Below are 12,712 nucleotides of genomic sequence, written 5' to 3'. Positions count from 1 at the left end.
AGATTCTGGATGAAGGAATGGTCTCTGATCTCTTGTCAGGTGTTCTCTAACCTCATCAGGCATTATAGGAGAACATTTAGAGCTGTTAAACTGGCAAATGGAGGTTTCAAAAAGGTATTGAATAAAAGGGTGCCGTTAACTGTGGCCAATGTGCATTAGAGTAAAACATTTATTTCATAATGATATTTCCTCCCATTTTAAATTCTTGTTATCCAATGAAAGGTTAGATTTTTGTGAATTTTTTAAATAAAATATAGAAAGGATTAACAATGCAGATTAATTTTCATAGCCTCCTTTGATCATATTTACCAAGGGTGCCAATAATTCTGACCACGACTGTATATATGAAAGAAAAGGATGTGACGTGTGGCCAAGTATGGTGACCCATACTCAGAATTTGTGTTCTGCATTTAACCCATCCAAGTGCACACACACACAGCAGTGAGTAGTGAACAAACACACACACCGTTAACACACACCCGGAGCAGTGGGCAGCAATTTATGCTGCGGCATACATTATTATTAACACTCGTTAAGCAATTGAGTTCCACTTTTCCGATGTGATATGTGATGAGAAAATTAAGAAAAGTGAGTATGGCAAAAGACTGATTCGAACCTAATTGACCGTATCATACGCTACTCCCTAGTGTATTGCTCGCCAACCCACCCCACTGCAGACGCTGAATAACGCTGTCCAACAAGATAAAATGAACATGACGCGAGTGTGTTTCTTCTCGACTTTTTTCTCGCAATTTAACGAATTTATTCTCAATATTTTAATTAGTCTTTTTCTCAAAACATAACACCTTTATTCTCAAAATGTAATGACTTTAATCTCGAGATGGTTTGATTTTTGTTATTATTGCTTGGCCCTAATCCTCTTCCGTACAAGTTACATTAATAAAGCAGCTGTGTTTCCACTCATATCAGAGTTATTCATTTCTTATGAATAATTTGATCTTTTGGTTTTGTCCAGTTTCCAAATAAAACAAGAAAATAATCAATGACCTTTCTTGTTTTTAATATTTACTTTACTTGATTATCTAAAAATGGAGAGTACCAAATGATTATTAAAATAGAAACCGTTTTTAAACATGACTCATAATGTGATGTAAGAATTTGGCCACAATACACATAATGTTTGCAAGCTGAACTAAAGCTGGATCTGTTAGATTAAGGATTTGAGAGTTTTACTGCTATGAAACGACAGCGGGACTGTGTGGGAAGAGAGAGGAACGCTGTCAATCTGCACGACTGAGAGACAGAGTGAAGAAAGAAAAGAGAGGAGGAGCAGAGAGAATCCCATGCTCATCATTCATCCCTATGTGTAGCATACAGAGCCTGAGAAAATAGGAGAGACCCTCATTCCCTCATTCCTACACCCAACCTGCTCTGTATCCCTCCTCTCTCCCTCCATCACTATTTCTGCAGGGCCTCTTAAATGACAGGAAGTGAGGGAGACGTCTGGTGAAGGAAGGCAAACAATCAAACGAGGGCTTTATGTTGAATGGAGGGAGAAAGAGAAAAGTGCCTTGTAACACACATGCCTCCGGCGAGAGACTGAATTTACTGTTCACCTCCCGTTTTTACGGGGTGTTTCTTTGATCAGTGGTCTGTTTAATGAAATCAGAGCATAGAATTATGGGTAAATGTCTAGGGGTCGTGACTCGTCTGTGTGTTGGTAAGTGCGTGTGAATGCCTGCATTGATGATGAATGATTGTGCTTATGGGTTTGTTATTTTTTGTCTGCTTGTGTTCATATACACAGTGTCTCTGTATTCTTTTAGGATAACTTTCCATGCTTCTGGATGTATTTTGTTTGAGATTTTGTGGCTCTTTATTTCTTCTCATGTATTTAGCACACTTGTTCTTTGTTTATTGTAGTGTTCATACCATTCTGTGGAACATTACAATATTGTACATGAATATAAAGATGGTAACACTTCACTATACAGTTCATTTGATAGCATTTACAACATGTATTCTGTCATGTACATTCATATAGCCATGTGCAGTATTTGTAAACTTAATACATGTATAAATATAGGCCTACACAGACCATTGATCTGTTAAACATCAGGACTATAATGTAATGAAATAACTAATGAAAGTTAAAATAATTTATCTGTTTTTTTCCATCAGATCAGAGTCATACATTTTAGATTTGAGGAGAAAAAAAAAAACAATAGAGCTGAGAACAGTACTAATCAAGATGCATGACTTCATACTTTTGATAATGAGTCCAGCCTTTGATTAATCACACCAATTACTTTGTTTAAACAATCTAATAATCAGCAGTTAAAACTCCCAATATGAAATAAACAAACAACATTTTATTAATTTACCATATTTGAACTTCATTGGTACTTTAACTTTGTTTACACTTCCTTTAGAATCGTATTTCAGAGTAAAGTAATTGCTTTATAATCAGGTTCAATACCAGCACAGTCAGTTCATTTTCATTTGTCTCTCATAGTGTCAGTCTGACGGTAATGTTGATCTGCAACAGCTGCATCTGAGACCAGAAATACCAATTTACATAAACATGCAGCCTTGGCGTAGACTTCAGATACAAATTAAATCAAGAATTACTGCTCTTCTCTCTCCCTCTCTCTCTCCCTGCCTCTCTCTCTCTCTCTCTCTCTCTCTCACACACACACACACACACACACACACACACACACACACACACACACACAAACAAACAAACAAACAAACACTAATTTGCTTTGCTTACTAGATAGGGACATTGCATAGACTTCTTTTGCTTTTATACACAGCTGCTATACCCTAACCCTGACCCACACCCTAGTAGTAACCTAAACAGGAAACTTTCTGCATTTTTACCATAAAAGGTTTTGGGAGATTTTGTCAGATTTAGCTCACTTCTGGGTACAAATTTGTCCCCAATATATGGTTAAGTAGGTACACTTTTTCATAAAATGCTTAGTTATAGGCAATATATATATATATATATATATATATATATATATATATATAAATGATAATAAAAAAAATTGCAATAGCATTAAGCAGTAGCACTACCTACATGAATTTGAGGGTTTAGTACAGCTTCTGTTAAATGTTATTTTTTTCCCCTCTTTGTTACTACAATCATGGTTCAGTCTAAGCCTTATGAACTGGGCTGATTTGTGGGTGGGTGTGTTTTTGTTTTTGTCTTTAAATTTACATCAGGATTTAGCTATGGCCTTTGCTGTGGTGGTGTAACCAAATTTCTATGCAAACAAGTATGTACAGGAGGAGCCAAGTGTTCAGTGATCAAATGAAAATGACTGGAGATAATAGAGAACATTTCATATCCTCCTTTTTCATTTAACACTGTCAAATGTCAAAAGATTGCCTAACTCAAGTTTCATATGGTCTCAATCTTCAGCGTACTTCACCACTGCAGCACCAGATATCATATTAACAGCATTAACAAGCTAATATTAACAAAAACAACAAGAATCTCTCTTGTTCTTCTCTCTCAATCTTTTCCCTGCCATTACTTCTCTCTGTTTTAGTTTCATTTTCATTTTCACTACCTTGACATTTCATTAAACTTTATTCGCCTAAATAATAAGCTCCATTTCCAAAGATTTGTCTTGGCTTTAAAAATACATTTTTTGACAAATTCATTATGGCATACTGTGTGTAACACAAATCATAATGTGGATGTAATTCTTTCTCTCAGGGTCAGGTGGAGGTCTGTGTGAAGCTGCAGGTGTCGCCGAGTGTTCAGGAAGAAAATGAATGCTATGTGGTCCTTGTGGGCTCATCCCTTCACCATGTAACCACAGCTCACAGGGCCGAAGATCAAGGCTCAATTAAATTCACTGTGCCTGGTGAGACAATGAATACATCACAGAGTGTGATAGATGTGTATACAGAGCAATGATTTTCTTTGAATTTGTAAAGGCCTGTAAGATTGATAACTATAATGATAACTATACTGTCTGGAAAAATTATTCCAACGCTATTGTTGCTCTGTGTCGTTATCGTTATAGTTGTAGTGTGGTCTTTCCTATTTTCATAGAATTAGAATGATTATCAAAACTTTATAGTTATTATAGTTATCTTTATGTTCACCGTCCTTGGTGCGAACAGGGCTGTAAGGGGATTTCCTATTGACATGGTAAAGTATAGTGCTGTAAAATAGTAGTGCTTGTTTGTATATGTTGAGGTGTAATGAATAATTATTTCTATGGAAACAAATAGTTAGAAGGCAACAGATACCTGAAAGAAACAGTTCAGTCCTAAAACATAATGAGTAGAGAGATGAGCTTATGTTACCTGATGGTTTTAAGTGTCAGTGAAAGCAAAAATGAGTCAGTGCCTGATTTCCAGTGTTCATAACCTGTTTTTGTGTTTCGCCATGTGACTTGAATCAAGATAGTAACACAAGACAATGCTGTGATATATTACCCTATTACCCTAGTTTTTAGTGTTTCAGACATATTGCAAGCCTTTAGTTTAAGATGCTGTAAAACAAAGCTAAGCAAAAACACAAATGACAAAATATAAAAAAGTAGACCAAGCATCTGGCAGGGAACATTGAGGGAAACAAACAAAATAAGGCAAATGCAGTGCAGTTCGACAACAAGGTAAACATTATCAAAATATAGTTCATGATGAGCAGATAGAAGAGCTATCATTTCACATATTTGAACCTTTCTCACCTTTTCTCCATCAAGGCCACGATGTTCCAGAGAAAGTATCTGTGGAGGTCTACTGCTGTTCGAGGGATAGCAGGAGTCCCATCAGTCTCCTCTGCAATTCAGGACAGCTCTTTTTGGAGTACATACGGGATGAGGGACAAGAGGTGGCGGAGCAGCTCATGAACTTGACATCCAGCAGCTATCAGGATATCCTAAGGAAATTCTGCCCAGAGAAAATGTTTTCATCTGAGACTAACCATTTAGACCAGACTGGCCAGCATGAGACAGATGAAGTTTATGATCCAAAGGAATTATTTCGATTGGAAAGCCTAGCAGAACAGGGGCTCAATATTTCTGAACAGGGGCATTTCAGCCAGAGAGAAACCTCAGGAACATCAGAGTTTAATCCAGAGCACAGATGCACAGTGGGACAGCACAGTGCAGTTGATGAAAAGATCACTCGGGCCCTGGCAAACTTGCACTCTCTGGGATGGGACAGCAAAGCTGGACAGGAGAAGCAAGGTCAGTCATTTTCACTTTGTCGTTACTGCTAACCTTTATTTCAGTCGTCTACTACACTAGATTTCTGACCGTTATGTACAAATAGATTGGGCATAGTTCTCAGAAAAAAGTGCACTTCAAAGCACAGACTGCCATTATATTCATGTGATTTATGTTTTGGAAACACAGATCACCTTTCTGAAACGTTTAGAGCCTCTTATGATCTTTACAGATGTGCCATTGCCATTTAGGATACTGCTTGAATGGACTGTATGAATTACATTCTGATTGCATTATCCATGTAGGTGTATAACTAACTTTTGTTTTGGACAGCTTTAGATGTATGGAGCTCTGCACCATGTTTGTTACGGCTCGTTAGTGGAACACAGGATTAAATTCAACAGCACGTTAGTTACAACTGAGTAACTCTAAGTAATAGTGTTTTGTGTTCACTTGGAAGCTAGACTCATTAAAGTGAATGGTTTTAAGGTCCTGGGCCAATGAATCTGTGCATAATATATATACAGTGCCCTCCAAAAGTATTGGAACAGTAAAGACAAAATTGCTCTGTTGGCTGTGGAGTCAAGACATTTACAAATATGATTAAAAGATGAATATGAGACAAAACTACAGAATGTCACATTTTATTATTGGGTGATTCAACACACAGATGTTTTACCAGCTAAGTTCAGCACTTTTATAGTTTCATCCCTCTATCTGATGTGAGCATAAGTATTGTAACAGTTCCCTCACAGGTCTTTCTAAGTGATCAGCTGTGTCCTGTTGCATTAATTCATCAGATATTAAAAGCAGGGAATGTGTCGTATCCGTTATATCCATTACTTCTGTATTCTGAATCTTGCATTCGATGATGACACACACATCAGGATGAAGATGAGGGAGCTGACTCTGAGAGAAAAGCAAGCAATTTGGATGCTAAAAGAAAAGAGGAAGTCAGTTAGAGCTATAGCAAAAACAAAGGGCATGGAGAAATCAAGAGTTTGGAAACCACCAGCAACCAACAACGACCTGATCGGCTGAGAAAACAACAGTAGTTGATGACAGACAAATCATAAAAGCTGTGAAAATGAACCCTAAAAGACGTGTCTGTAAAATCACCAACAACTTCCAGAAAGCTGGGGTGATGCTCTGACAATCTACTGTCCTCAGGAGACTTTGACACAGAATTACAGATGCTACACAGCAAGATGCAAACCTCTGACCAGCACCAAAAATAGAAAGGCAAGATTAGAGTTTGCAAAAAAGCACAAAGGTGAGCCAGAAGAGTTTTGGAACTGTGTTTATGGACCGATGAGACAAGATGATCCTTTATCTAAGTGATGGGAAAGCAAAAATGTGGAGAAAAAAAGAGAGCTGCAAATGATCCCAAGCATACAGCCTCATCTGTAAAGCATGGTGGAGGTGGTGGCATGGCATGGGCATGCATGGCTGTCTCTGGAACAGGCTCTTTCATCTTTACTGATGACTTAATGTATGATGACAGTAGCAGAATGAATTTGGAAGGGTACAAAACCATCTTGCCTACCAATATTCAAGAAAATGCCACCAGATTCATTGGGAAGTGCTTCAAATTGCATCAGGACAATGACCCAAAAAACCCTGCCAGTTCAGTCAAGGAATTTATAAGGGCAAAGAAATTGAAAGTCTTAGATTGCCCAAGTCAATCTCCAGATTTAAATCCGATTGAACATGAATTTCACCAGCTGAAGAGGAGAGGAAAGGCAGAAACTCCCCAAAACAAGCAACAATTGGGATTGGCTGCATTAAAGGCTGGGAAAAGTATTTCAAAGGATGATACCAAGAGTCTGGTGATGTCTATGGGTCACAGTCTCACTGCTGTGATTGTGCGCATGGGATCTGCAACTAAATAATAGCTTTTAATCTTTTATATCTGCCTTATGTTCAACTGTCCCAATACTTATGCTCACATCAATGAGTGGGATGAACTCTAGAAGTACTGTTCTTTTTATTTGGTAAAACATGTATGTGTTGAAACGGCTCATTTACATTTACATTTAGTCATTTGGCAGACGCTTTTATCCAAAGCGACTTACAATTGGGGAATACAAGAAGCGATTCATCTTGAAGAGGCAATTAGACAGAGGAAGTAGGAAAGAAAGATAGAGGGAAAGATTAAGTTTTTTTTTTTTTTTTTTTTTTTTGAGTTTAGGATGAAGTCAAGTTGTGCCGAAAGAGATGAGTTTTCAGTTGTTGCTTGAAGATTGACAGGGATCCAGCATTCCGGATAGGGGTGGGAAGATTATTCCACCAGCCAGGAATGGTGAACGAGAATGTTCTGGAGAGTGATTTTGAGCCTCTCTGTGATGGTACCACAAGGCGTCGCTCACTAGCAGATCTCAGACTTCTCGATGTAGATTCGTAATAGTGAGTGGAAGTAGAAGGGTGCTGAGCCTGTGGTCGTTCTGTATGCAAGCATTAGTGTCTTGAACTTGATGCGAGCTGCCACTGGTAGCCAGTGCAAGGAGATGAAGAGTGGTGTAACATGGGCTCTTTTGGGCTCGTTGAAGACCAGTCGTGCCGCTGCATTCTGAATCATTTGTAGAGGTTTGATTGTGTTTGATGGCAGTCCAGCCAGAAGAGCATTGCAGTAGTCCAGCCTGGAAACAACAAGGGCCTGGACAAGAAGTTGTGCAGCATGCTCTGTCAGAAAGGGCCTGATCTTTCTGATGTTGTGTAGTGCAAACCTGCAGGATCGAGCAGTCTTTGCAATGTGCTCTTTGAAGGTCAGCTGGTCATCAAAGATTACACCAAGATTTCTGACCGAAGTTGATTGGGCAATCTTTGATGAGCCTAACTGAATCGTGAAGTCATGCTGTAGAGTCGGAGTGGCAGGGAAGACAAGAAGCTCCGTCTTTGCCAGGTGGAGCTGTAGGTGATGTTCTTTCATCCATGCCGAGATGTCCGACAGGCAGCCTGAGATCCGTGCAGCTACCGTTGTGTCATCTGGTTGAAAAGAGAGATAGAGCTGTGTGTTATCGGCGTAGCTGTGATAGGAGAAGCCATGTGCATGTATGATGGGACCCAGTGATGTAGTGTACAGTTGGGCAAAAAAGTATTTAGTCAGCCACCAATTGTGCATTGGGTTGCATTGACAATCCAACACAATAGGCAGCACATTGAACACATTTTATAAGTGGTCAGAAACTTGTAAATAACTCATGAACGAATAAAGTTACGTTGAAACCAAGCACACCATTGTTTTTCTTGTGACATTACCAATTTTGATGTGTCACATGGCCCTCTTCCTATTGAAAAAACAAAAGTTGTATCCAAGATGGCCGACTTCTAAATGGCCACCATGGTCACCACCCATCTTGAGGAGTTTGCCCCCTCACATATACTAATGTGCCACAAACAGGACTTTAATATCACCAATCATTCCCATGTTATTACGGTGTATCCATATAAATGGCCCACCCTGTATTTAGGAAATAGTAGATATTGAATTGATGTTTGATTTTTTTGTTTGTTTGTTTTTTGTCTTTTTCTCCTCATTCCAAATGATCAGAAAAGAGGAAACCAACAATAAAACAGGAGAAAGTACTAAATTATTACTATATTACTATACTATATAGTAGTAAAACGCATGTGAACAGTAGCCTACTTTTTGATCAGTTCATCAGTAATATTCAGGAAATAATAGATATTGAATGGATGTTTGAACTTATTTGCATGTTGTTGTTGTTTTTTTGTCTTTTTATCCTCATTCCAAATGATCAGGAAAAGAGGAAATCAACAGTAAAACAGGAGAAAGTAGTAAATTATTACTATATTACTGTGCCATAGTAAAATACATGTGCCTATTTTTTGATCAGTTGACCAGCTATCTGTCCAATCAGGTATCTATGTGACAGTTTATAGTTCTTGAGAGTATGGTACCTCTCATTGCATGGCACAGCGCGCAGACCTACCCCACACTGACTGCACCTGTACTGTCTGCCGGCGGCCCTTGGAGCGCGCGCGATCAGAACAAACGGCGCAATCTGGCCGATTATCAGAGAGAAACAGCTCTCCTATGGACACTATGACCACGTCCACCCCCATCCCCGTTGGGCAAAGTGTTCTAATGATCACTTGTTTGTGCTTTGTGAACGATCGCGCCTTGCGCAGCGGCACCATTGCGTGGAAAAGATGTACCGGGAGAAGCGCGATCATTAGACGACCGATCGTCATTTCCAAAAGTAAATATTCCCCTTCAGAGTCAGCGAATAACATTTGCAACACATCCTCACAGTACAACTTTTTATTAGCCATTTGGCGATTTTCTCTCACAAATCTCACAATTTACTCAGACGCTATGAACTGAATTGCTTCCGCATCAGTAACACGATAGCTCACTTGCTCTGCTATTTCCTCGAACAATTTTGGTTTAGAATCGAAGTACTACATGTCTGCCATCTAGTGGAAGGGAATACAAATGAGCCATTACACCAGATTAGGAACTACATTTACATTTATTCATTTAGCTGACGCTTTTATCCAAAGCGACTTACAATTGCTATATATGTCAGAGGTCGCACGCCTCTGGAGCAACTAGGGGTTAAGTGTCTTGCTCAGGGACACATTGGTGTCTCACAGTGGAATCGAACCCAGGTCTCTCACACCAAAGGCATGTGTCTTATCCACTGCGCCATCACCACCCAATACTACTACAGCCCATTTCATGAAGTATGACGTCTTGTCGCAATTTTGCGACTTTGGCGCTTAGAGGGTTAAATCAAGTTGGTTGCCTGATTTGTGCGTGCTAGTAGTGGTAAGGCGTTTGAGATCAAATGAAGCTAGGAATGAATGGAAGTCTGTAGCATAAGGCCTGTCTAGGTGAATGTTGAAATCGCTGAAGACTAAGAGTGGAGTGCCATCCTCCATGAAAGAGGACAGCAGCCCGTCATGAACTAACAACGAACAACGCATCTGTTCAGCATAACTTAATCTTTTCTCATGTTAACTTATTCATATACTAAAGTGTTAGTTCATGCATTAGTTAACATGAATGAACAATGAACTATGCCTGTAAATAGCTTTATTTAATAAGCTTTATTTAATTATTCTTCATATATACACATAAGTTTATGTAGCAGCTAACACACACAATGGATAAAAAATACTAACTCATTTGGGCACTGATTTGGACTATTCGTAAACTCGGAAACCATCTAAACATCAATGGATAATGTTTCTCATGTTTGTAAACTATTAATTGAGCTTTCCTGTAGCTCAAATAGTAGAGCATGGCGCTAGCAACGCCAAGGTCATGGGTTCGATTCTCAGGGAAAGCAAAAGCTGATAAAATGTAAAAACTGTAACTTGAATGCAATGTAAGTCGCTTTGGATAAAAGCGTCTGCTAAATTTAAATGTAATGTAATGTAAATGTAATTAATGGTAAGTCATATTAATAAACATAGTATTTACTAAGGGAATTTGTGAACCTTATTGTAAAGTGTACACTAGTGCAATATTAAAGTTTAATTAACATTTGTGGGTTAATAACAAAGCAGACATTATTGCTTTTACTGGACCTTAAATGAGTGAAAGCCATTCATGCATCGCTTAGATTTTCAGAAACTTTATTACATATTATTACATAATTGCGGTATACATTGTAATCAGTTCATTACAGTATAATTCATTACAATCAATCAATACAGTATAATCAATTCATTAAATAAATCAACAAACTTAGAGAAGAAGGTGTTTCTCCTGACCGGAAGTGAGCAAGCATGGTCAGGTTAAGCTGGACAAATAGTTGGTGATCACCTTTACGTTTTAAAGCTGCTATTTTCGACGAATGTCATTGAAAAGTCTTCCAAGAGGACCATTTCTATCCCGCTTTCCAAGCCGGTAAATCCACTCTATGAGGCGGTGTTTTTAGTAGGCCCAGTCCGTCCTGTTCCCGTGGGCGATTTTGCCGCCGAACCCCGCGAGAACAAACGTGCGCGCGCTTGTTAGATAGTCACATGGAACGAAACTATTTCCAATCAGAAAACGAGCTGACGGAAGCATTACTCATTACTCCAGCTCGTGCAGACGCTGTAACATATAAAGTTCATGTTCACACATTCTCCACGACTTAATTCAAACTTTTTTTCTTGTTTAATCCCACCAACTGTCGGTAAATAAAAGCTATCCAAATATTAGTATCGCCATTTTTTCTTGCACGTTGTCCGCCATGTGTTTACTCTAAAGTCACGTTTGTCAGCGCAAGATTTCCCGCGTTTACAGTCGTGATCTGTGTGTGGTGTGCTGTTACATGGGAACAAAACTGTTAAATATATTTTTTGTTTGTTTATTATTTGTTAGTGGTATGCCTAAATCAGGTTAATAAACAGTTTACAAATGTTAGTTAAATGTTAGTTAATGTTGAACTAGTGTACACTTTACAATAACGTTCACAATTTCCCTTAGTAAATACTTTGTTAATGGTAAGTCATGTTAATAAACAGTCTACAAACATGAGAAACATTATCCATTGATGTTTAGATGGTTTCCAAGTTTACCAATAGCCCAAATCAGTGCCCAAATGAGTTAAAATTGTTTATCCATTGTGTGTGTTAGCTGCTATATAAACTTATGTGTATATACTGTAAGTAGTATAATTAAATAAAGCTTATTAAATAAAACTAATTAAATAAAGCTATTTACAAGCATAGTTCATTGTTAGTTCATGTTAACTAAAGCATGAACTAACGCGTTAGTATGAATAAGTTAACATGAGAAAAGATTAAGTTATGCTGAACAGATGCGTTGTTAATTTTTAGTTCATGTTAACTAATGCATTAACCACAACGTTAACTAATTAATGTTAATGTAAAGAGATGCATTAGTAAATGTAAAAGTTAACATTAACAAAACATTAAGTAATCCTGAACAGTGGAGTTGCTAATTGCTACTTCATGTTAACTAATGCATTAACTAACACATTAGTATATGAATAAGTTAACATGAACAAAGATTAAGTAATGCTGAACAGATGCGTTTTTCATTGTTAGTTTATGTTAACTCATGCATTAACTAACGTTAATTAATACAACCTTATTGTAAAGTGTTACCCATTTGGTATATATGTGAATATATATATATATATAATATCTTTTGTAGTTGTTCAAACATTAAGAAGGTTGTGTACACATAAATTCATATAAAAATTTTAAATCAAGTGATTTTAGTGTTTTTTCATCTAGATGAATCAGCCGTAGCCTTAAAAAATATCATGTAGTGCAACCGTGATTTATATTAAAGATTTTTAGATGTTCTCAGTAATTGAAGTGTTTAGAAATAAAGTATTTGCATTTGTTTTGAGTTTTTGTACATATTGATCTTATATTTTTTATTTTATTTTAGAGTTGCCGCCTTAATTGTAGTTAGCAGACTTATATTTTCTGTAAATTGCATAAAACTGAGAAAAATATTTTTAAAATACCATTCACTTAAGCATACTATAGCAGTGATTCATATTTCAGCCACAGAAATTAGATAATTTATTTTTATTTTAATACAGGTTTTGCTATTATTG

The 12,712-nt window shown here is 37.6% G+C and overlaps 1 protein-coding gene across 4 annotated transcripts in view; it reads left to right on the top strand.

Annotated features, from left to right (window-relative positions):
* The window catches only part of LOC306871742 (rho guanine nucleotide exchange factor 28-like), a 94,746-nt gene that overhangs the window by 32,417 nt on the left and 49,617 nt on the right, over window positions 1-12,712 (top strand). For all 4 annotated transcript variants that reach the window (XM_079419870.1, XM_079419868.1, XM_079419869.1 and 1 more), the window contains exons 3-4: window positions 3,695-3,845; window positions 4,695-5,180. In XM_079419870.1, the coding sequence (XP_079275996.1) occupies window positions 3,695-3,845; window positions 4,695-5,180 (637 nt within the window). The remainder of the gene's footprint in view (window positions 1-3,694; window positions 3,846-4,694; window positions 5,181-12,712) is intronic.

The sequence above is a fragment of the Barbus barbus genome, assembly GCF_936440315.1.
Source record: "Barbus barbus genome assembly, chromosome: 6".
In the NCBI taxonomy this organism is placed as follows: domain Eukaryota; kingdom Metazoa; phylum Chordata; class Actinopteri; order Cypriniformes; family Cyprinidae; genus Barbus; species Barbus barbus.
This window is presented reverse-complemented; position numbering and strand designations above follow the sequence as displayed.